Source organism: Leptodactylus fuscus, chromosome 3, assembly GCF_031893055.1.
Source record: "Leptodactylus fuscus isolate aLepFus1 chromosome 3, aLepFus1.hap2, whole genome shotgun sequence".
Classification (NCBI taxonomy): Eukaryota; Metazoa; Chordata; class Amphibia; order Anura; family Leptodactylidae; genus Leptodactylus; species Leptodactylus fuscus.
The window spans coordinates 133944291-133970718 of record NC_134267.1 but is presented as its reverse complement, the minus strand read 5'-3'; the positions used below and the strand labels follow the sequence as shown (position 1 = coordinate 133970718).

Genomic DNA, 26428 nt, shown 5'->3' with positions numbered 1-26428 from the left:
AGTCAGTCAGGAACGCCCTCCCTCACAGCAGCGCCTATAGCGCTGTACTGTGAGAGCAGTGAGGAAATGTAGTTTCCATGACGCAGCTTTAATCTAACACAGTAAACAGGAAAAAAAACTAAAGGTGAGAGAAGTCTGGAGAACATACAGCTGAACTCACAGCAGAGACTGCACACAGATACTGCATATAATGATTAGGGAGTACAGTCAACATTTTATTTTTGGCAAGAGGCAATCTTTAATTTTGATCACATTAGCATTGATATATTAATTCTATAATCTGTGTGACAATTATCGAACTAAATTATCAAATACCTGAAGGTGGTTACTACTAGTGTTCCTTGCTTTATAGCAGTTGGCCAGAAATGAGGTGTGTTCTGAGTTTCACTAGTGTTATATATAGCATTTTTTTATTTTTTAAGAGGAAAATTGCTATACATTGCTATACAGTAACTATACTGTAAATATATATAATATTTTGCCAATTATCTGCACCAATATGAAATCCAGTTTACACTCCAGTTCAGGTTAGTAAACTGAGGCTTCTGATCTCTAATTCAAAATGTGTAATGTAATCTCTAACTAGCCTGTACTTAGAACAGTGATATATTTTATGTGGCAAAAAGACCCCTGGGACCCCTCAGGGTACAGAGCCAACTGCTACCTCTGTATCCCCCATAACTATGCCCCTGATTCTATAGGTGTTTATGCAGAAATAACAGGGCAAATTTAATAAGTTAAGATTTAATAAGTTAAGGGTATGATCACTATACGTCATTACATGTTAGCGGTATGTTGCTGTTATCCATCGACAACATGACGATAAACCCACCCCAAATCCATTCACCTTAAATGGTTTCTACATGCTGTGCACCACAATTATTAATTTTTCGTCTAGGCTGACAAGGGAATAACTAAATGGGGAAGGGGTATAGCTTTGAAGGAATGAGGGTGTGGATAAAGATGCAGCAATGTAAGCTAAAATGTGGCTCATATTCGGTTCAAAATATTGTCACAAAATAAAGCAATTAAAGGGTATAAATTCAGTCTATACAATATAAAAGTGCACCAATGTTATACAGCATCAGCCACTGTGATAAATCTGTCTGGTTTACATTTGCACTGTTGAAATCTTTAGCTGCTCACATTAGATAACTGTTAATTGAATCTGACAATTTTGTGGGATCGGCTGACATCTAATCCTTAGAAGGACTTCCCGACTCTCCCTTGATGGCAGATATCAGAGAGAGAACAAAGTGTGTAGCAGATGTATCTCAGGTGCCTGATCCTTTTGTTCACCACCATCACCACCAATAGACACTATCAGTAAATCTACCCCAATGTGTGTTTAAAGAAGACCTTTCACCACCTGGGGCACAAGCAGTGTAATACAGCACTAGAAATCCAACAGTGCGCTAAATTCAGCGCACGATCGGCTTTCACATTCTGTGTCCCCGGTGAAGAGTGATTCAAAAACGCCTTTCCTCACAGCAGCATCTAGGTGGCTTTCTAGCTGTGTATTACACCGCATGTGCCCCAGGTGGTGAAATGTCTTCTTTAAGCTTAGGGGGCGTTCACACTACCGTCGGTGTCCGACAGGTAGTGTCAGCTCCTAGTGTCCGCTCAAAATCTGGCACTGACATTAGGAGCGGACACTAGCTGTGTCCATGACACCTGTCATTTATTTAAATGGGCATCGGGTGTGTTCTTTTGCACTCCGTGCCTGTCCTTCCCTGTCTGCAAGTGAAGATGTCCGACTTCTCAAGCGGACAGAAAAACCCAACATGCAGGGTTCTTCTGTCCGCTTGAGAAGTCGGACATCTTCACTTGCGGACAGGGAAGGACTAGCACGGAGTGCAAAAGAACGCACCCGATGCCTATTTAAATAAATGACAGGTGTCACAGACACAGCTAGTGTCCGCTCCTAATGTCCGTGACAGATTTTGAGCGGACACTAGGAGCGGACACTACCTGTCGGACACCGACGGTAGTGTGAACGCCCCCTTACAAAACACAAGTCCAAAAGAAGTCCATTCCATCACTCTATGGGTTTACAGCAAACTCTGTTCACACTAGCTTTGTGGCTTTCATCCAGATCAAAAAAGAGCTTCAACGGAGTAATAGCAGCATTACTGATTCTGTTTTCCAACAGATCCCAACCCATCCTCAAGGATCATACTGACCCATCAGTGCTACAGACTGCTCTATTCTTTACATCAACAATACTACAAGTATTAATCATACAGTAACTAAAAAAGGTTCATGTAAAATCACGTTTTAAACAATTTCCACTGCTTTCATTTTCACAAGTAAAGTTCTAAAACTCTCCTACAAATCCACAGGATTGTGGACAGAATTTCTTTAGGAAATATATGAAGTTTAATCTTTCACACAACCAATTTTTATATGGAGAAGAAAATGCTGTCTCATTTAGAGCCATTATAGTTATGGACTTACCTACAGCACTCTGGCCATGAGAACACAATAGAAACTTGACTGAACAGCCAGTAAAACCAGTGTGAACAGAGCCTAAGACTCATGTACACAGTTCTTTAAAAAGTAGACAGATATTGTCAAATGACGAAAAATGACTGTATCCATCTCCTGTAAAAATTAAAAGTATATCCCCTCCCCATAACAGTTGCATAATGCTGGCACTGAGTTTTAACATAGTATCACTATATCAGCAGATACCATCACTATTGGAGGCGATCCAACTACTGGAACCCCATTAATCTCTAGATTAAAGGGGCACAGCACCAGTTAAAGCACATAGGATTATTTTATACTATAGCAAATTTCTTCAGAGCTAAGTACTCCCTGCTGGAAAAATGACACCTATAAAATGCACAGAATGAAGCCAATATGAGTCCCCCCTAGAGACATAATGTGTACCAATTAACAGGCTGAGAACCTCAGCACTAGGAATTGCTGTAGCTAACTATTACAGGGTGTATATACTGTATCAATTGCCTACAGGTAGTACAGGGTAAAGGAAGCCCAGTCAGCCTCCTTGAAACATCTGATTTGAAAAGCAGCACAGCAGGTCCATGCAGTATCCACCAGCCCCTATAGGGCTTGTTAGAGGGAAACTGTCTCATAGCAAAAAAGCTTTAACCAGTCTCTAACTGCAATTCTGCTACATACATGATGGGATCATTCAGCATAATCTCTGTATTCCCTGACACTGCCACATGCAACAATTCCAATTTACTTCCCCCTACCACATTTTCCTGCTGAACATATGCACTTTTAATGTTTGTTGCCTCCCCTGTTGCATTTTTATTTCGGGAACAGATATAAAACACACACCATGTTTCTTATGTAGTTTCTCCAAGATGTCAAAAATAATCAACATTCCTTTAATTGTATAGATTGTGCAAGTGAACAAAACGGTCACAATGGTGGAGAAATAATTCTTTCTCGTCACATTTCACGTGCCAAGGTCTGTTTTACCTTGGAATATTTACTTTTATATATTGAAATTAATAAAGAAAGTGTTAATAACTACTTAAATTATATAGTACAAAATTATTAAAAAGTCAAAAGCTTTTTATAGTTAAAAACAATCATGAAATGAAGGAAGTGTGCTGTAATTCCTTGTATTATTAGTGATAGTGCTAATGCTAAGGGAACATAATATAACATTACAGCATAACCCCACTCTAAATATCAGCCTGGCCTATCTGATAGTCTCCTGGGTCTAAGAAGCTGAGATATGGGAACACCATAATCAATGGTGAAATGCTAAAGCTAAATATGCATCATATATAATAATTATTCCAGCAGTTTCAGTTGGATTGGATGCCTATCTGTGTATAGAAGTTTCCTACATCATCTTCCTTTCTTCCTGTGCGAGATAAGCTGGTGTCAGAAAGGTCTAGCGGTGGCTTATTCCCCTTTCTTCATTGAAAAAAACATGTGCACTCAGCTGAAACCAGAGTGCGAATTTCTTGTAGAGTCTTTGGAGAAAGATAGCTGTCGACTGACAGCTATCCTAAGTATATGGCCAACCTAATATATTGTCTCTGCAAGTTAATGGTGTTGGTGTTTGATTACAGACACCATGCCGAGTGACAGTGTTGTTAGGTAAGCTGGTGATCAGCTTGGCACAAAGATAGCTAGAGCAACAATGGAAGCTGGCAAACAGCTACCTATATCAGTCTCCTACATGCTGTGAGGAGATCATTGCTAGATGCATTTTTAGGCTTTCATTGCTTACCTTAATATTTTTTATTTATTAGTCAATCATCAAAAAAGACAAGTTGCTATAATGACATCTAACAAATTCAGAATGTTTGCATCCACATGCCAAAGCTACAGAAGGTATTTTCAGACAACACATGCTCCCTCTGCTGGTAAAAGAGCAGATTGCAGAACTATTTCTACCACTATACACAGGTTCATTAGCAGTTAATTCTAAAGAAATGCTGAATGTTATTTTAAGTAAATATTATTAGAAATACTTTAGAAGTATAGTTATAAATATGGGATGTTATGTACTGGGTTGCAAGACTTTCTGGGGAAAAACAAATGCACACTAGTATTATGTAAAGCGATTTTAATCACCATGATTCAAGAGTTAGAAAACAGAAAACAATACTTTATCTAAATAATACACAAGGCGACTCGTAAACCGAGTTATGAACTTGGAAGAAATCCATAGCACACTTCAAAGATAAAACAAACATGTATTATGTCAGACACAAAAATACTAAAACAAGAGCACCTACAATATTCCCACAAAAAGTGCGATTAAAGGGCACTATGATCCTCCATTATACAGAAACAAAGCTCGACAAATAACTAGATTATAATACTTAAAGGGCACCACACCACTGAAATGGTCTTTGTGAGCATTTAGGTTGCAAGAATAATACGACCACTTCCAAAAAATATCCAGTTATACATTTAACATATATTGTAAATGTCCAGTCCCTTCCATTATTAGCTCTATTATAGAGTCATTCTGGCAATATAAGTCAATGTCCTGTACAATTGGCATTTCTGAACATATCTAAATCGGTTTTCCAAGAATTTAAAAATAGGATACCAACAGAAAAACGTATAAAATTAAAATAATTACCAATACACAGCTGTTAAACCCCCTGTTATGGCAATGCCAACACCATGATCTTAGTTTATTTCCCTGCAGCAATGATATTGGCTACATCCACTTGAGCTCTGCTGCCACACTGGTTTTGTGCTGCACATGTTAGCATCCCTGCCAGTGGTTAGCTTCAGCAGTCACGTGGATGGACGGCATGTCATCGCTGCAGCAAAGTAAACAAAAATTGCCAAGGACCACCAGAGTGTCGTCACTGGGCTAGCGGGGGATTTAACTGGTTAGTAGTAGTTATTTTTGTTCACGCTTTTTTTTTACTATTCTCTATATAAATAAAAATAAATCCTTCAAAGTATCAGACTACAATATAACATTAAGAACACAGCCACACATTAATATGTTTTATATCATACTGTAAAGTTATCGTATAGGAAGGGTTTCCAGCCAGCACACAGAACAAGCCATCTCCTTATAACTAGTACAAATGAGGGAACTTTACTATTTGCAGTCGTAGATTTCCAAACCAGCAGCCATTACAATACAAAGGAAAACTGATCCAGCAATACTAGTAACAATACTAGTAACTTCCAATGTAGCCGACCATCTGCCCATATTGTGTCATTGTTTAACATTTGCAAATCGATTGGCAAATTCTCATTTGTGGCGAATCTATTTACTCATCTGCATGAAATACTTAAGACAGTGTGAAAAGTGAGGAAATGATTACAGATCCGTCTACTGACCCCCCCTCAGAAGAACAAGGGCCACCTGCTAACCATAAGGTCACTCTATGTCTCACCTTGTGGGCAAACAAATGTAAGGGAATCTTATAAAGGAGAAGGGAAGAGAAGGCGATATGAAGAGGATATAGTTAATGTGCAGCACTCCGTGAGGTGACACATAGCTGCCTTGTCACTAATAGTAGACTGACTACCAGTGTAACCCATCTATACATAGGTATCATGTGTATGTATGTATATACAGGGTATATAGGCTACAGCACATACACAGGGAGCTGCAGCAGCTCAGCACACATTGCCCTGTGCTCTTCCACAAGTCTGCTATTTCCATGGCATGACTGGCACACACTAAGGACATGGCACCTCAGGTACACTCAGGTCTCCTTACCTTCAGCCAGGAGGCGCATTGCATGCACAAAGGATGGGTCCAGGCTGTCCTTCTCTGCCATCAGCTCTGGCAGATATTTCTCCTCTTCCATCACACAGCTTCCACCTAACGCTGTACCTGTGAAGTGCGAGGCCGCTGACAGGAGAAGGGGATTCAGGCAGGCAGTGCTCCGGAGGAGGTGAGCAGCCCTAGAGCGCACACAACGCTGTCTCCTCGTCCTCTCTGCCTGTGCTGCGTGTCTCCGGCAGTGAGTGAAGAGCACAACAGCAACCATTCTGGCGCCAGAACCTCAGCGCTCCCCCTGCTGGCGGCTCTGCTAATTGTAATTACAGGCACTGGAAATCACCTTTTGTCTTGTGTAAAGCAAGTGACTACAGGACCTGGCGGGGAGTTGTGGTCTCAGAGAGGTGTATTCGGTGTACAGTGATACTAGGGCAGCACATATAGGCATGTGTATCGATATACAACAATGACTTCCATATATCTGTAAAGCAATCTATCTATAGCAATCTTCCTCATGTCAGTCTTATACATACTTAGCAGTATGTCTTTATCTCTAAGGCTATCTGTCTATATGTAGCTAGTGTGTAATGAATACCTGTGCTGTCTATGAATCCATCTCTCTCTTGTCCATCTATAGGTCAATATCTATCTATCTTCCTAGCTACCTCGTGTCAATCCATATCTATCTATTTATCTATTTGTGAATCTGGTTCTCATATCTATCTATCTGTAAATCTGTCTTCATATCTATCTATCTATCTATCTATCTATCTATCTGTCTATCTGCCTTCTATCTATCTTATATCCTACATTATCTACGTCACATCTATATGTCTGGCTATGTCTCTAATATCTATCTATCTATCTATCTATCTATCTATCTATCTCATATCTATTTATCTATTCAGCTGTCTATCCGACTAGCTCATAACCATCTCTCAACAATATCTGTCTCCTATCTATCTATCTGTGAATTTGTCTAACTGTATCCATCATATCTAGTTCAGATTCATCTATCTACAGCAGGGGTGCTCACACTTTTTCAGCATGTAAGCTACTTTATAAACTGACCAAGACAAAAGATCTATTACCCACTTCTTGTGGGCGGGGCTTGGGCTGGCTTGTGGGCGGGGCAGGCGGAGCGTGAGAGCAGGAGACAGCGGCGTTCTGTGGCCGCCCAGGGATCCCCGGTGTCTGCTTGCTCACAGCACAGGCTGAGAGTTATCTATGGACACTGGCAGGCTGGGGCCGCAGCAGTCCTGCCTGCCAGTGTCAGTAGATGACTCTCAGCCTGCGCTGTGAACAAGCAGCACCCCGGCTCCCTCAATCCCTAAGAGCGGGGAGCGCGTCATCCCCCGGAGCTGCTGCTGCCCGGCCTGCAAGTGTCCGGAGTGCTTGTTCACAGCGCAGGCTGAGAGTCGACTCTCAGCCTGCACTGTGAACAAGCAGACACCGGGGATCCCTGGCTGCATCCTGCGATCAACCCATATGTCTTTTGCGATCGACCGGTAGATCACGATTGACGTATTGGGCACCCCTGATCTAAAGTATCTACCTCATATCTATCAATGTAAAAAAAACCTAAAAGGCGGCACTCCATATGCTGAAGAAGAGGCATACTTTTTTTGCTCATTGGCGTGCCTCTTTTTCAACTTGTGGAGTGCTGCCTTATAGATTTTTCTATTGTGGTGAGATCCCTGGCTTGGATCTTTGGGAGTGCACCCTTCTTCTCTTTAGGATATTGTAGCTAGCTTTTTGTTTCTTATATACCTCATATCTGTTTTTTATCTATCTGTCTTTCCATCTCATATTTGCATGTCTTATATCAATTTCTTTTTATTGATATACCTATTTACCTTATATCTATCTGATTATCTGTATATATTAGAATATCTTCTCTATATTCTTTTCTTTTCTATTTGTATATTACAGTTTCAAACATATACATTCAATCCATAATGATGTTAAACCAGAACATGTGTTTAATGTATGTGTTATCTATCTATCTATCTATCTATCTATCTATCTATCTATCTATCTATCTATCTATCTATCTATGAAAAGTCCAAAGCATCCCAGCATATATACAAAAATTGGACATACTTTACAAGATCTTGACTAAAAATCTTTTTTTTCAGTAACAATAAGGAAAAAAAGGATTTCAGAATGCAAAAAATCAAAGTGAAATCTTTATTCCATGCAGTTGCACTTTAACCATAGGGCAAATGGTGAAGCTGTATTGGGCCCTATGTTAATGTGGGACAGCATACAGTCTAACTCAGGGGTCGGGAACCTATGGCTCGCGAGCCAGATGTGGCTCTTTTGAAGGCCGCATCTGGCTCGCATACACATCTAAATGTTTTCTACAGTACTACTGGGAGAGGTCCCGGACCTTGTCACCGCACGTCTGTGCATGTCTAGGCGGTGCGTACATGCGTAACATGCGTCGCCAGCGTAACTAGCGTAGCCAACGTAACCAGCGTCCTGCCGCTCCAGGTTGGTCACGTTGGTCACACGTCTAACCGCCGAGACATGCACAGACGTGCGGTGACAAGCTCCAGCGTTAACAAGTACTTGCGACCCAAGGGCACCCCAAGACTTTCCCCAGGTCCTTCCCAGGTCCCCAGGTATTGTTAGGGGTCACCCTGAACTGCCAGAGACCCGAGTCCAGGACGAGTCCTGCGAGTCTCCGCTCCGTTCCCGCCGCCATCTTCTGCTAGGCCGGAGGGCCTTCCTACAGCTACATCGCTGCAGAAACAGTTGGGCAGCAGAAACTGGGCCTGAGTTGGCTGGTGAGGATTCTTCACCTCCTGGAGAAGATTCTTCTTGTCCTGGAGTCCTGGACAGACCCCCGTCGCAGATTGCTAACCGCTGACGCCATCTTTGGGCCTGCAAGTTGACAACGCTCTATTCTACTACTCTTTCATTACTAACTCCCCTCCTGGCTCTCCTGCTTCCCTGCTATTTCCTAAGACTGGCACACACTTTTGGTTGTGCTCTGGCCCTGGCAAGTTCCCCCCATCCCCATCTGTTGCTTAGTAATAATAATAATAATAATACATTTTATTTATATAGCACCAACACATTCCGCAGCGCTGTACAATTTGTAGGGTTCAAATACAGACAGATACATAACAAAGAATGTCATTTCACACAATGGGACTGAGGGCCCTGCTCACAAGAGCTTACAATCTTAGTGAAGTTTATTGTGAACCTGGTCTCTTTACTTGAGCCCTCTCATTTCCTCCTCAACAGGACTGAACTAACGGAAATAACTAGAAGAGCAGGGATAGGTATCCCCACTACATCCACCACCCCGGAAAGTAAGCGCCTGGTAGTTGTAGAGAAGAACAAGATGGCTAAAAGAAGAAAAGATGATGAGTATCGTACTTTTCAGCCAGAATGGACAGAGGAATTCACTTTTGTGGAGAGAGCAGGTTCTGCAGTATGTCTAATATGCAATGATAAAATTGCATCGATGAAACGGTCAAATATAAAGCGGCACTTTGTCACGCGCCATTTTACATTTGCATCCAAACATCCTGAGGGGGACAGCAGGAAGAAAGCATGTCAAGAGCTACTTAACAGAGTGCAAGCTAGTCAGCAGCAACTCCGTGTTTGGACCCAACAAGGAAACTCGAATTCAGCTAGCTTTGCTGGTGCTTTAGCCATAGTGAGAAATGGAAAGCCATTCACAGATGGTGAGTATGCCAAAACGTTCATGGTTGATGTCGCCAATGAACTTTTTGACGACTTTTTGAATAAAGACAAGATAATCAAATGAATAAAAGAAATGCCTCTGTCGGCAAGAACTGTTCACGATCGTACTATCATGATGGCAACTCAAATTGAGACAACACAAGTGAAGGACATAACCTCAGCACAATTTTTTTCTCTTGCTTTGGATGAGACAACAGACGTAAGCCACTTATCCCAGTTCAGTGTTATTGCAAGGTATGCTGCAGGTGACACACTACGTGAGGAAAGTCTTACTGTTTTGCCTTTGAAAGGGACAACAAGAGGCGAGGATTTATTCAAATCTTTCACTGAATTTGCTAAAATCTACCGATGGATAAACTTATTTCTGTGTGTACTGATGGTGTTCCGTGCATGGTGGGGAGAAATAGAGGATTCGTAGCACTTCTTCGTGAACAAGAAAAGAGACCTATCCTAAGTTTTCACTGCATCCTACATCAGGAGGCGCTTTGTGCTCAGATGTGTGGCGAGCAACTAGGTGAGGTGATGTCGCTGGTCATTCGTGTGGTCAACTTTATTGTTGCCCGAGCTTTACATGATCGCCAGTTTAAAACACTGTTGGAAGAAGTTGGGAATAATTATCCTGGTCTGCTTCTGCACAGCCATGTGCGTTGGTTGTCAAGAGGAAAGGTGCTCAGCCGTTTTGCAGCTTGTCTGAGCGAAATCCGGACTTTTCTTGAAATGAAAAATGTTGAACATCCTGAGTTAGCTAACACTGAGTGGCTCCTGAAGTTCTACTATCTTGTGGACATAACTGAACATCTGAACCAACTCAATGTGAAAATGCAAGGTGTTGGAAATACAGTCTTATCCCTTCAACAAGCAGTGTTTGCATTTGAAAACAAGCTTGAACTCTTCATCACCGACATTGAAACAGGTCGTTTACTACAGTTTGAAAAACTGGGAGAGTTTAAAGATACATGCACAGCAAGTGACCCTGCTCAACATCTTGATCTTCAGCAGCTAGCGGGCTTCACATCTAATCTCCTGCAGTCCTTCAAAGCATGCTTTGGAGAATTTCGTCAGCACACTCGTCTTTTTAAGTTCATCACCCACCCACATGAATGTGCAGTGGACAACACTGACTTGAGTTACATCCCCGGTGTCTCTGTCAGAGATTTTGAGCTACAAGCTGCTGACCTGAAGGCCTCAGACATATGGGTGACTGAGTTCAAGTTACTGAATGAAGATTTAGAAAGACTTGCACGACAGCAAGCAGAGTTGGCGAGCAAACACAAGTGGGTAGAACTGAAAAAAACTTCAAGCCGCAGACCAGATGATTCTCAAAACTTGGAACGCGATTCCTCTCACATTCCTGTTAGGATTCTGCCTTGTGTACCGTGTGTACTGGAATCAGGTGCCCTGAAGCAAGATGGCGGGAATGGCTGGGCTGGACTCCTGGTCACATGCCTCTGGTCACAAGCCTTTTAAGGGGCATGGTATCTTCTGCACATTGCTTGTGTATTCCGTTGGAGTTTCCTCTGGCTGACCTCAAACTCCTGGAGCTGGCTTTATCCCGCTGGTTCCCCAATCCTGCTGGGTCTTGCAGTCCACCTCAGGATCATCTCTACTTGCTGCTGTACCCCTGCTGGGCTCCCCGACTCAGTCACCTGACTACACGTCCTTCGGCTTAGCTGCTGCACCTGGCGACTCCGCTGCCCGCACGGAAGTGCGAAAGGTCTGCGCCTGCTGTCGCTGAAGACCCCGGTGCCTATTCGTCCACCTGGTCCGCTCTGCGGGATTCCCATCCACCGACAGACTCTATCTGCCCTGACATCCATTTGACCTCTGCCTGGTTACGCACTGCCTTCCCGCTCTCAGCCGGCCCTCACTGTCTGCTTGTCTATCCTGTGTCAGATTTGCAATAAAGGATTGAAACCGGACCACTGGCCTCCTGCGTATCCACTCATATCGTGACAGGATACACAAGCCATCATGGAGGTCGTCACACTTCAGTCCCTAGACGCTCGCCTGAAACAGGTGAGCAGTCTCACGCAGACGCTGGCTACGGAGGTCCAGGACGTCAAGAAGCGACTGGCTCTCCTGGAGGTACAGGTCAACAAAAATGCGCAGCAGATTGGAACTGCTTTAAAGGACTTAAGCGCTCGTACTCAGGCGTTGGAACATCACGTTTCCAGTGGCCCCACTACGCCTCCAGCACCAATTTCGCCTAAGTTGCCCCCGTTTCGCTTTAGCGGCGATCGGGACAAGTTCAGGGGCTTCATCAATCAATGCCATTTATATTTCGGCACTCATGAAGCACAATTTCCCACAGATCGCTCTAAGGTGCTGTGCATAATAATGTTACTAACCCACAAGGCCATCGCTTGGGCTAACCCCCTTATTGAGACAGACGACGATCGACTCAACCACTTTGATCAGTTTGTAGCCGCCATGACACAGATGTTTGATGACCCCCACCGGAGAGCTACGGCAGAAACCACCTTATTGGCGCTCAAACAGGGTAGACGTCCGGTTATCGATTATGTCATGGAGTTCCGGAGATGGGCGGTGGATACCACGTGGGACGCCAATGCCCAACTTCCGTTGTTCCGTAAGGGCTTATCAGGAGCTATGAAAGATGAATTGGCCCGGGCCGAGGCTCCCGACAATTTGGATGACTTCATTAATCATTGTGTCCGGATTGACGCCCGGATGTCGGAGCGCCGGCTGGAGAGATGGAAGGCTCTAAATCGCAGTAGTGACCCATCCTCATGGGGTTTCCCAAGGGAGGTTACAAGCAAGCTTTCGCAGCGGCCGGAGGCCGAACCCATGCTGGTCGACTCCTTGCAGCATCGCGAGAGGAATGACCGCCGAGAGCACCGGCTGCGGGAGAAACTTTGTCTGTACTGCGGTGATCCCAGTCACATGTTATTGAACTGTCCCATACGACCTCCTAAAATGGTAGCCGCGGTAGCTGATCACGAGTTATCAGATGAGGAGTCTGTCAGTTCAGATCAGAATCTACCATTAAATGCAATTATCCAGACTGTTTCCTCTATGCTGCCTCCTCCTCGGCTCGGGAACAAGAGAACGCATTGCCTTGTGTCCGTCCGCATTAAGAAGGGATCTGACTGGTTGGAGACATCGGCCATGATTGATTCCGGGGCCAGTGGAAATTTCATGGACTCCACATTTGCCGCTCAGAATAAGATCGGGATCAAGAAAAGACAGGCTCCTGTATTAATGGAGACGGTAGACGGTTCCCCCCTAGCTTCGGGTCCAGTGGATCTAGAAACAGAACCTTTACAGATCTACATCCCACCGGAACATAAGGAGACGCTGTCCTTCATGTTGATTACATCTCCTCACTTCCCCATCATTTTTGGGCTCCCCTGGCTTCAGGCGCATAATCCCTCAATTAACTGGGGAACAGGGCAGGTGACCTTTCCAACGCTGCCCCTAGTGAATGCAGCAGCTACTGAGGTACCGGCTGCCGAGTTAAATACTGCTGGTGTTCTCCCCCCGGAGTATGCGGACTTCGCAGATGTCTGTGATAAGACCAGGGCAGACTCTCTGCCTCCACATCGGCCGTATGACTGCCCCATTGAATTGCTACCTGGAGCGGCTATTCCATTTGGACATATTTACCCGCTTGCGGGGCCGGAATTAGAGGCCTTGAAAGTTTACATCGAGGAGAATTTGGGCAAGGGATTCATCCGTCCTTCCTCGTCCCCGGCTGGGGCCCCGATATTTTTTGTCAAGAAGAAGGACGGGTCCTTAAGACTGTGCATTGATTACAGAGACCTTAATAAGGTGACGGTACGTAACCGATATCCGTTACCCCTGATTCCCGAACTTCTAGAGAGGGTCCGGCATGCCAAGATCTTTACCAAACTAGATCTCCGGGGGGCTTACAATTTGCTACGCATCCGACCGGGGGATGAATGGAAGACCGCATTTCGCTCCCGCTATGGGCACTTTGAGTATTTAGTGATGCCATTCGGACTATGTAACGCGCCGGCCACATTTCAGCATTTGGCCAATGACATTTTTCGAGACTTACTGGACCGTTTCGTCATCATCTACCTGGACGATATCCTGATTTTTTCTGATTCCATTGCCGATCATCAGGAGCATGTCAAGACGGTCTTGAGGCGCCTCCGGGAGAACAAGTTGTATATTAAATTGGAGAAATGTGACTTCCACACAACTAAAGTTCAATTCCTGGGCTATATCATTTCACCTCAAGGTATTAGCATGGACGATAGCAAGGTCCAAGCTGTGCTCAACTGGCCGGTTCCCAAATCCATCAAGGAGATTCAGCGGTTCATTGGCTTTGCCAATTTGTATAGACGCTTTATTAAGAACTTTTCGGAAATTGTGGCCCCTATCACTAAACTGACAAGAAAAGCAGCATCTTTTAGCTGGACTCCACAAGCCCAGGAGGCCTTTGACAGACTTAAGGACAAGTTCACATCGGCACCAGTATTGGTACACCCTGACCCGGCTCGCCCTTTCATAGTCGAGGTGGATGCCTCTGATTCAGCTGTCGGAGCTATACTGTCCCAGAGGGTCGGGGAGAAGGAGTTGTTGCATCCCTGTGCTTTCTACTCCCGGCAACTTTCTGCGGCGGAACAGAATTATGATATCGGGAATAAAGAACTGTTAGCTATCATTTCGGCCTTTAAGGAGTGGAGGCATCTTCTGCAAGGGACCTCTCAGCAGATTATTGTGTTAACAGACCACCGGAATTTAGAATTTGTGCGGTCCGCCAGGTGTTTGTCTCCCCGGCAGGCACGGTGGAGCTTATTTTTGACTCGTTTTAATTTCTTGATTTCTTACAGGCCAGGCTCGCGGAACGGGAAGGCGGATGCCTTGTCCCGTATGTTTGCAGAGGGAGCCACAGCAGAGGTCCCTACGAGGACGATTGTTCCAGATTCTAATTTCGTGGCGGTGTTGCATGATCGGGACCTGTTGAACAACATTAAGGAGGCATACGAGACGGACCCCTTCCTTGCTCAGCCATCTACGGACGTGTCATTAAGGTTCAAGAACCACGTATGGATGGTGGGGCAGCGCCTGTATGTTCCAGAAGGGGCACGCTTGAAGGTCATGAAATTTCTTCATGATTCCAGGTTGGCCGGGCATACGGGAACTCAGAAGACGCAAGAGCTGGTCGGGCGATTCTTCTGGTGGCCGGAACTCCTAGGGGACGTTAAGAAGTATGTCCAATCCTGTGAAGTGTGTGCCAGGAACAAGGTGCCACGATCCGCACCTACGGGCCTTCTACAACCCCTGCCGGTCCCTTCACGTCCTTGGGGGTCTATATCTATGGACTTCATTGTGGAGCTTCCAGTTTCCAAGGGGAGGAACACGATCCTCGTGGTGGTGGACCGTCTGACGAAGGCGGCACATTTCATTCCTTGCACAGCGCTACCATCAGCCAAAGAGACAGCGGATTTAGTTGTAGAAAACGTGTTTCGCCTGCATGGAGTCCCGGACAACATAATTTCTGATCGGGGGGTCCAGTTCACCGCAAGGTTCTGGCGGGCTTTCTGTGCAGCTCTTGGAATTCAGGTACAACTATCTTCTGCCTTCCACCCGCAGACCAACGGACAGACAGAACAGACGAACCAGACGTTGGAGCAGTACTTACGTTGTTATATTTCACAGCTGCAAGATGACTGGGTCCAGCTACTACCTTTAGCAGAGTTCTGTTATAACAATACACAGAGTTCTTCCACGAAGATGTCGCCATTTTATGCGAACTTGGGATATCATCCAAAGGTCGTGCCGAGACTGACTGTGGATGGTCCGGTTCCCGCTGTTTCGGAGAGGGTGGCTACATTGCAGCAGGAGCTGGAGGTCCTGAAACAAACACTGTTTGCAGCCCAGGAACGTTACAAGAGAGCAGCAGATCGACACTGGCGACCGGCCCCGACGTTCAAGGTGGGCGATGCGGTCTGGCTTTCCACCAAGAACTTAAAACTCAAGGTCCCATCGAGGAAGTTGGCTCAAAAATTCCTGGGTCCCTACAGGGTCGTGGCTCTAGTGGGTGTGGCGGCTTGTCGATTACGGCTACCGAAGACCATGAAGATTCATCCGGTATTCCACGTTTCCTTACTGAAGACCGTAGTTCCGAATCCCTTTCCTGGACGTACACCTGCTCCACCGGGTCCGGTCGAAGTGGAGGGCCAGGAGCACTTTCTGGTAGAGAAGATCGTGGATTCCAGAATATTTCGGAACAGGCTGCAGTATTTGATCAAGTGGCAAGGATACCCGTCTGAAGACAACTCCTGGGAGCCACCAGCCAACATCAACAACACTCGTCTGATCGCTCAGTTCCATCAGAGGTACCCTAGGAAGCCACGTCCTGGGCCGTCCAGAGGCCGTCCTTAGGGTGGGAGTACTGTTAGGATTCTGCCTTGTGTACCGTGTGTACTGGAATCAGGTGCCCTGAAGCAAGATGGCGGGAAGGGCTTCGCTGAACTAAGTTTCCTGTTTCCTGCAGCTGGGCTGGACTCCTGGTCACATGCCTCTGGTCACATGCCTTTTAAGGGGCGTGGTATCTTCTGCATATTGCTTGTGTATTCCGTTGGAGTTTCCTCTGGCTGACCTCAAGCTCCTGGAGCTGGCTTTATCCCGCTGGTTCCCCAATCCTTCTGGGTCTTGCAGTCCACCTCAGGATCATCTCTACTTGCTGCTGTATCCCTGCTGGGCTCCCCGACTCAGTCACCTGACTACACGTCCTTCGGCTTAGCTGCTGCACCTGGCGACTCCGCTGCCCGCACGGAAGTGCAAAAGGTCTGCGCCTGCTGTCGCTGAAGACCCCGGTGCCTATTCGTCCACCTGGTCCGCTCTGCGGGATTCCCGTCCACCGACAGACTCTATCTGCCCTGACATCCATTTGACCTCTGCCTAGTTACGCACCGCCTTCCCGCTCTCATCCGGCCCTCACTGTCTGCTTGTCTATCCTGTGTCAGATTTGCAATAAAGGATTGAAACCGGACCACTGGCCTCCTGCGTATCCACTCATATTGTGACAATACCATACACTGCAACCTGTGAGTATTGCTGTACTGACAATGTTTGGCTCTACATATGCTTGTGAGCAGTCTTTCTCACATCTAAGGAACATTAAGACCAACCTACGATCACGTTTAACAGATGGAAGTCTCAACGCCTGCATGAAGCTAAACCTCACCACCTATAAAGCAGACTACAAAGCCATCAGCAAATCCATGCAATACCAGAGATCACATTAATGGTAAGTAGTACTTTATTCATCATTATTCATTATTGCTTAGCAACAGAATTTTGTATGGCTCTCGCCCAATTACATCTTGAAATATGTTGCGTTCACGGCTCTCCTAGCCAAAAAGGTTCCCTACCCCTGGTCTAACTCATCTGCGTGCTCCTGTATATCTCTGTATTTATTATCTCTATTTAATAGGATTATACCGCAAACGTCATTGTGCCATATGCCTCCTGCATATAGCTAAACATTGCCTTCAAAATGCTACATTCACTAGTAAAAGACGAGGCATATTTCACTTATATACTATACATGACATATCCTAAACATAGCATAGATTGCCATGTTTCATTTTTAATACCCAAAGTATACTGTAGAGTCCACATGTCACATAATGCCCACACAAAAAAAAAACACAAATAGTACTTTATTGTGCTGAGAGTCCTTCCATCATTAACTTCTTACCACCATCTTACTACGCAGAAACCACAGTGAATTATACTGCCCTCTATTGAAAGAAGCAGGTGAAGCTAGTTAAGACTAGTTTTACTATAGAAAAGATTTTTGAGTGCTCTAGGCCACCCCTGCTCTATTCCATGCCTGACGGGAAGGGGGATCATCTAGAACAGCACACACAATGCAGAACTGGCTTACTGGATCTAGAACACAGATGTATCCTATTTAAATAGCCAGATCTATGGACAATTCTAAGACATGATATTCTTCCTAATATTCATATAATCTCTGTAGACTCTAGATATACTTTTAACCATGTTTTCATTATATTTTTTTATAAGGACAATGTAGCTTGTAAGTGATAAAAAGGTAAATTTTTCTGTTCCAGTTCAGATAGTGTTAAAGAAAGCCAGTGTGAGCTCAGCTGTAGTGTGAACAAGTTCTGCATGTGACTTCATTGCAGGCACTGAGCTCAGGTGTCAGAATCAGAACCTATATTAATACGCAGATTTGAATACAGGCAGTCCTACACAGACTTGACTGAAAATTATGTTAGTTTCATTAATGCAAGCACATTGGTTGTGCTGTCTCGTCACGTCCACAGAGTGACAGAAATGGATGAGCCAGGAGCTGTCCAAGGTGCTGAGAGGAACACTAAGTGGCTGGGGCTCAGATAGCTGTCTGACAATAAGGACAGGACCCACACATCAGCTACTACCGAAGGTTAGGATAATGGCAATTGCTAAACACCACAAGTCAAAGGCTTTCAGGCTATCCACATGAGCAAACAATGCACCCTTCATTCCTGTATGAGCTTTTTTTATTTAACGTCATCCTGCTTAAAGGGACATTAACACTTACATGACGGAGGTCTTTTCAGGATTATAACCAGAGCTGTTATATGTTACCATACCATACATTTGTGTGATATATTCTTTCAATTCAATTGATTAGGAGAAAGTATTCCCTGGGGAAGCTTTATATGGAAACAAACGTAATATATCTTATAAAATGAAAAAAAGAGACTGAAAAAAGCTGCAATACCAGACAGAGCACAATGACAAATATGGCACTGTTGTCAGATTAATGATGTTGTTATAGTTCACATCACACAAAAAATATTACTCATTTGCCAATAAATATATAATAGTAAGCAGGGGAGGGCCATCGGTAGTTCCACGGTCACATATCATTTGCTCCATTTTTGTGGAGTAAACAATAATAGAAATCTATAGCAGCTATGAACTGGTGACGATTTCTGCCAAAATGCAAGGCCCAGCAGAAGATGCACCTCATTTAGGAGGAAGCCTTCATGTTGCCTTCATCCACTGTTCCATAGATCATCAAGACCAGAGGATAGAATACATCAGTCTTGATGAAACCGCCCAACCAAGTCTTGACTAAGATAAATTTGAAATAAGAAATAAAAGTATTTTCCCCTTAAAAAGGCTTAGTTGAAATACACCTCAGGGTTCAAACCATTCCATATCTGAGCATTCAATATGGATATGCAATCTATAGATAATTCTGTCTACCTTTACACCATATATTGGTTGGCCTACTTGTACTAGTGAGATTTATCTCCTCCACTGTCTTAAGCATATACAGAAATGTATGTATTCTGCTTGTTAAGTTAAGTCATTGGAGTAAGTAAATCTATCAAAAATGGATAGCTTTTGCTTTAAAGGGAGTCTGTAAACATAACCCAGCATATCACCCCAGCCTGCAAATAAATGGGTTAGGTTCACCTGAATCAAACAGTGTTTCCCATTCTGAAGTGGAGTCTGATTTCGCCCTTGCAGAGATATCACTGTTTTTATAAATATGCAAATGAGCTATTTGGAGCAATAAGGGTGTTGCTGTCTACCTTATTAGAACAGCAATGCCTTCATTGCTCCAAAGATCTAATCTGCATATTGACAAAAACAGTGATATCTCAGCAATTCACAAGGCTTCATTCTTCATTTTGCTAAGGCTCATTTTGCTATTCAGATGCAGAACTCAAGGGAAAGAGGAAACATAATAAATACAACCAAGGACATATATAGCTGTCTTTTATTTTGTAACTGCATTGTGATATGATTGGGATCAGAAGCTATTATGATAGTGATGCTTGTATTTGTATGCTTGCTTTTTTTATTTTTTTAACCTAAAAATGACATTAAAGGTTTAGGGCATCTGTATAGATGTTGCATTATACATTAAATCTGGCAGAAGCCGGTACTTCCTCATAATTCACCTACAAATTTTTTAGCAGGCAGTGTAACAAAAAAAATGACAGCTTGCAGTTTCCTTCTGACAAATATCTGTCAGCATTTAATTTATTATAAAATTCTCTTTATTGGATGTATTTAATAAAACAGGTGTGTAAGGGCAACAAATGCATTGCAGTGCAAAGAGAAGTCTAAGTACAACTATACATACTGTAAGAAGCTAAATCTATGAGCAAGATATTTAAATAACAATATACTGAAAGGAAATCATGAAAGCAATAGCAAACGCAAACTCTATGTTGCTGATGTGAAATAATACTTGAGGGTTAAAGAGGACCTTTCAACACCTTCACCAACTTCAACTCTGCATCCTTCAATAAATGTCACTCTGTAATTTATTTTATCTCTAGTCCCCACTCTGAGCATTGCCTAGTTTGAGCACCCAATATGTTCTCTACAGTAAGGTGAGCATTCCTGGCCTGAAGCATTCCACCCTTTACTACCCACCTGACAGTAGAGAGCCCAATTACCATATTAAGTGTTGAAATTAACAGAAATTATTGCTCAGGAACAGCAGGGGCGAGAGAAGAATTCCAACTGTGCCTCAAACAGTAGAATGGTACCTATTAAAGGATGCAAAGAATTGGAGTTTGTGATGATGTTGAAAGGTCCTCTTTAAACTATGGACATTGAATCTAATTTAGTCATAGAGGTGGTATCCTGGACTACAAAGTCAAGTGGGGTAGACAATAACCTTGGATAACATGTTTTAAGTTTGTGAAGGATTGCTAAAATCCAGCATACCCTTCCAGGGGAAACTATTTAAGTCCAGGGCCTCACGTTGCAAAACCCAGCGTTTTGGCCAAGGCGGAAACGCTGTGGCAAAAAATGATGTGTTTTAGTAAAGGAAAGGAAACTCTGCAGTTTATCTGTGGAAAAACTCTGCAGAAAAAAACACGTTTCTGCCGTGGTCTTTTCCACAGCATTTATTGCAGTGATTTGATGCGTGGGGCCTTAGCCTAAGGGTTTCTCTTGGTAATTTCATCAACATGAGCCCAGTGGAGATTGGATACCCAGTAGCCCTGATGTACAACATGGTGAATGAAGCCAGGAGTAGATGACTCCAAACACCTGTCCAGATATACTAATAGTTACACAATGCAAACCTATACAGACAATCTGAAAATACGCCCCATTTATCACAGTGGCTATTTTTTTCACATTGTGGCACATCCACACCCTCTTTTTCTGAAAATCCATACCCACTTAGCAAGTTGAAAAAGTTTATCCCAAACTAGATGCGCCACATTGCACCAAATATGCACCATAGATGCACAAGCGTCTAGTCCAGTGGTTCTTAACCTTGTTTGAGGTACCGAACCCACCAGTTTCATATGCACATTCACCAAACTCTTCTTTAGTGATAAATCAAATATGATTTTTTTTCCAAATTCAAGACATAGGTATATGTTTTTTTTACTGGTACACAAAATGAACCATGCATATGGCCTAGGGTTCGATCGAACCCTGGTTAAGAACCACTGGTCTAGGCATAATCACAATAGTCAGTCTGACCATTGTGTAGTATCCATTCCTGCTTACTGCAGCTGAGCTACCATTAAAGTGCATGGGACTTGAGCTGCAATAACCTGGAACAGTAGCTACACAGTAAAGAAAGCTATCTGCTTCTGGTTCCATATACTGGCACTAATTTTAAATTGCTCAGTCATCCTAACAATAAGTTATCAATGTCTAAATCTCACAAAACTCCTTTAGTCCAGGGGCCCCACATTGCAAAAACACAGTGGCAAAAAATGCTGCATTTTACTGTAAATGCAAAGTGGATGGGATTCTGGCTAATCCCATCTACACATTGCAGAAAAATAACTGCAACAGAAAAGTCAATTATGGGGTAAGTATCTTCAAAGAAGAATTCCAGCAGACATATATAAAAGTCCAAATATTTATTTCTCAAGCATTAAAAACAAACAAAGTTCAGAATAGACGTGGCATTATTCACCCATGGAGAGTAAAGGAGCGTTCAAGCTGATGCGTTTCGGTAGCGTTATATCTTAGTCGTAGCCTTACCTCTTTAACCCCTTCCCGCCGATGGCATTTTCTGATTTTCGTTTTTCGTTTTTGCCTCCCCTCCTTCAAAACCCCATAACTTTTTTATTTCTCCGCTCCCAGAGCCATATGAGGTCTTAATTTTTGCGGGACAAATTTTTCTTCATGATACTACCATTAATTATTCTATATAATGTACTGGGAAGCAGGAAAAAAATTCAGAATGGGGTGGATTTGAAGAAAAAAAAATGCATTTCTGCGACTTTCTTACGGGCTTTGGTTTTACGGCGTTCTCTGTGCAGCCAAAATGACATGTCCCTTATATTCTGTGTTTCGGTACGGTTCCAGGGATACCAAATTTATATGGTTTTATTTACATTTTGACTCCTAAAAAAAATTCCAAAACTGTGTTAAAAAATTTTTTTCTAAAAGTCGCCATATTCCGACTGCCGTAACTTTTATATACATAAGTGTACGGGGATGCATAGGGTGTCTTTTTTTGCGGGGCCAGGTGTACTTTTTAGTTCTACCATTTTCAGGAAATGTTATTGCTTTGATCACTTTTTATTCAAATTTTTATCAGAATCAAAACAGTGAAAAAACGGCGGTTTGGCACTTTCGACTATTTTTCCCGCTACGGTGTTTACCGAACAGGAAAAATATTTTTATAGATTTGTAGAGCGGGCGATTTCGGATGCGGGGATACCTAACATGTATATGTTTCACAGTTTTTAACTACTTTTATATGTGTTCTAGGGAAAGGGGGGTGATTTGAACTTTTAATTCTTTTTATATTTTTTTTATATTTTTTTTTTTTGCATTTATTAGACCCCCTACGGGTGTTGAACCCCAGGGGGTCTGATCACTATTGCAATGCATTACAATGCTAATGCATTGCAATGCATTGCAAAAAAGCATCCTTTCTTTTGCAGGCTGCATAGACCAGCCTGCAAAAGAGAGGATTTGCAGACAAGCCTGGGAGCCTGTACAAGGCTCCCGGCTGTCATGGCAACGAGACGTCAGCCCTGGAGCATGCTCCAGGAGCCAGCGATCCCGGCCAAAATGGCGGCGCCCATGCGCCGCCGGGAAAATGGCGCCTCCGGCGCCTTTGATCGCGGCGCCGGAGGGGTTAATGCCTCCGATCGGTCCGGGGACCGATTGGAGGCATTAAAGCCGGTTGTCTACTGCTTAAAGCAGTAGACACCCGGCGGCTATGGCGGCCGCCCGGCTCCCGGGCAGTCGCCATAGTTACAGACCCGACATGCGCCGTACTATTACGCCGCATGTCGGGAAGGGGTTAATAGTGTTGTTGCTTAATAAAGGCATGTAACAGGTGCTCCAATGTCTATGATGACTTGAACAAGTCAAACTTTATCCATAACATAGAATTAAACAAGAAACAAACAAAAAGTATATATACAACAAACATACATTAAAAACAATGACACTCAAGTATATATAACTGGATATTTGTTAACATAATGTATTGATATTTAAGTGTAAATATGTTTCCGATTATTGTTAGAGGGATATGTTGCCAATTATTATTAGAGGGATAAGACTCCAAGTGAATGAAATTTCATAAAAAATGGAAGAATACATAAAAAGAAATAAACTTCCAGAAAACTACATAGGAAATGAAGATTAGTTTGGAAGTGAACTACTACGTATGTGCATACTAATGTATGCAACCAATGTTATGAATGGTTCTTGCAAATTTGTGAAGAAAAGGGCAAAGAATACTCATACATAGGAGTAAACCATCCGCGCATACGTGAGGGATATAGTTAACAAATGCCCTTACTAAAGATGGCCGCTACTCTATTTAAATGTGCATGTGTGAGAGATATTATTGGCAAATGCCCTTACTAAAGATGGCTGCTACTATATTAAACTGCATAAGTGTTTACGTAATGCGCATGCGTCTGCACCGTCACCTCATTTGCAATACCCAGATGTTCCCTGTCCAAAAATACCCCACTTTCACCCCACTTTCTGTTTTTACATGTATTAATATCTCATGGTTATTACACATTTAAATGTGATTTCTTTATACTTACTGCTTTTGTGGTGTTCCATTGGAGTCTCTGTGGACACACAAACGGGTTGATGGCTGCGGGTCCTGTGGTGAAAGTGGAGTATTTTTGGACAGGGAACATCTGGGTATTGCAAATGCTGAGGTGACGGTGCAGACGCATGCACATTACATAAACACTTATGCAGTTATAGTAGCAGCCATCTTTAGTAAGGGCATTTGCTTGAGCGCTCCTTTACTCTCCATGGGTGAATAATGCCACGTCTATTCTGAACTTTGTTCGTTTGTAATGCTTGAGAAATACTGTAAATATTTGAACTTTTATATACGTCTGCTGGAATTCTTCTTTGAAGATACTGCAGCAAAATGTGCAACAAATAATTGCTGCAATGTGGGGCCTCAGCCTAAGGCCGGGGCCCGACTGGCCAGAAACTCTGCGATTTGCCCGCGGTGGAGACGCCACGGGGAAAATCGTGCCATTATACAGTAACTGCAAAGTGGACAAGATTCATGCAAATCCCATGCCCACTTTGCGTTTAAAACTGCAGTGCTGACATGCTGAGATTTCCAAAACCAGCGTGGTTATGGAAATCCCAGTGTGTAAATTGTATCTACGGAAACACCGGTGACTTTCGCTTAGATATAATTGTAAAAGAAAGTCCATGGAGGAAAACTCTGTGAACTTTCTGTTCAAAGCGCTGTGGGAAGAACCGTGATGCATTCCCACCACAGTTTTTCCCATAGCACTTTAGCACTAAGTTTTTTATTACATAGTATGCCTTAAAAAAAACATTTCCAATAGGTTCATCCAAGAGTAAATGTTTGAAATTTGTCCCCTCCAAAAAAAAAAAAAAGGTATGAACCAGTTTGCACTAAATTGATGAAATATGATTATCACATTGGTTCAGCATTCAAGCAAGAATTCTATGCATGTACATAAGCAATGGTGTCATTTTGCGTTAAGGAATCTTCTAAGCTATTTTTGAAGGCATCTCATGTTCCTGCTGTTGCCAGCTTGTGAAGTAAGTACTATATATTTGCCCAGTTCTTGTGGTAAAATTGCTATTTTACGTTTATTGTTTTAACTCTTTCCTCATAACTGAGGTCTTGCACAGTTTATCAGATTAGTTGCTCTAATTTGTATATTTGTTACCACTCCAGCCCATCCTTTCTATGAACTTGCACTCAGAACTTAGCTGCACTAGATATGAGGCTGCACTAGCAGGTAATATTTTGTCCATGCCTTGCATGTCCAAGTCTTGTATATCCATGCCTCTTTTAATATACAAAAGCATCCTGATGATTCTGTTATTTAGTCTTTAATCTACAGTGACCACATACAGTTTTACCAGGCGAATGTACAAGCATCGAAAGGCCTTTACCCTACCAGATAGATTAGGCTAACTTTTATAAAATCCTAAAAACCCAGTTCTGAATCTGTGTAACATCTCTGCCTGTTCTGGTCTCTGCGCCACCCTCTGCTCACATGCTGCGGTGCAGGAGGCATGTGCAGTTTCATAACTTGCTTAGAGTTTTTGGTTGCAATGTCTGAACACTGTCCTATTCCTTCGCCTTGTTAATTGATTTTCCACCACACCCGTCTCCTTCACCTTCATTTCCCTGTGCTCCTCTAAGAGTTAAGTTTTGTTCTTCCCTGTGATTGATGGCCTGCCTTCCTATCAGGTTCAGGGTGGGTTCTTCCTTCCCATTTATTTTTGGTTCGCATTCACATTGTTGCTTGCTATTGCTTTGTGCGTGCTGGCTTTTTCTCTTACTGTTTATTCGTGTATTCTAACTCTTGATCTCTGCCTTTCCCTATTGACTACTCTTTTGTATATCGATTTTGACACTGCATTGCTCGATTGTTACCGAACCCTGGCTAGTTGACCTCCCTTTCTTGTTGTTTGTCTTGTCTGCTTTTTGTGTTTCATGTACATAGGAAGGGATTGTCTCCAAGTTGCCGCCTATTACATAGGATAGGACTAGGCAAGCAGGAAGGGACAGTGGGGGGCTTCCGCATAGGACTCACTGTCTCTTGTGCTCCTTACCAGGGTTTCCAGCAGCTACTGGGGAATTGCTGCTCCTGTTTCAATTCCCTTACACTCTGTCTGCCAAATAATATGCTGAGACTTTCCTGTTTTCTGTAGGAGATTTCTCTGCAGCTGCCACCTCACTTATCAGCATATTTATGGTCATAGTTATCAGGTATATGTAGATAAGACACAAATATACCAGTCAAAATAGGTGATTTCACAGTTTATCCACTCCCTTCTGCATAACGGGCTTACAGAATTCATAACGAACTACATCAATACCCACAAAAGTGGTGAGGTGTTTCTCTAATAATAAGCCATAGATTAACTGATATAAAAGCTGTTCTCAAAGATAAAAAGAGAACTGTCAGGGCTGGAGATAAGGAATACCAGGTGAGAGGGGCTGAGGCGAGAGATTAGGGAGGGAAAAGCCAAATACAGGAGGAGGATGGAACAGCAAATGACAGAGGGATG

General features: G+C 43.3%; 1 protein-coding gene across 3 annotated transcripts in view; it reads right to left on the bottom strand.

Moving 5' to 3' along the window:
• Window positions 1–6445, bottom strand: part of KHDRBS2 (KH RNA binding domain containing, signal transduction associated 2) — a 274351-nt gene extending 267906 nt beyond the window's left edge. For all 3 annotated transcript variants that reach the window (XR_012715334.1, XR_012715335.1, XM_075268390.1), the window contains exon 1: window positions 6194–6445. Coding sequence is in view for 1 of the 3 variants with exons in the window: in XM_075268390.1 (XP_075124491.1) it covers window positions 6194–6284 (91 nt within the window). In the remaining 2 variants the exon portion in view is untranslated. The remainder of the gene's footprint in view (window positions 1–6193) is intronic.
• Between the last annotated feature and the right edge of the window lie 19983 nt (window positions 6446–26428).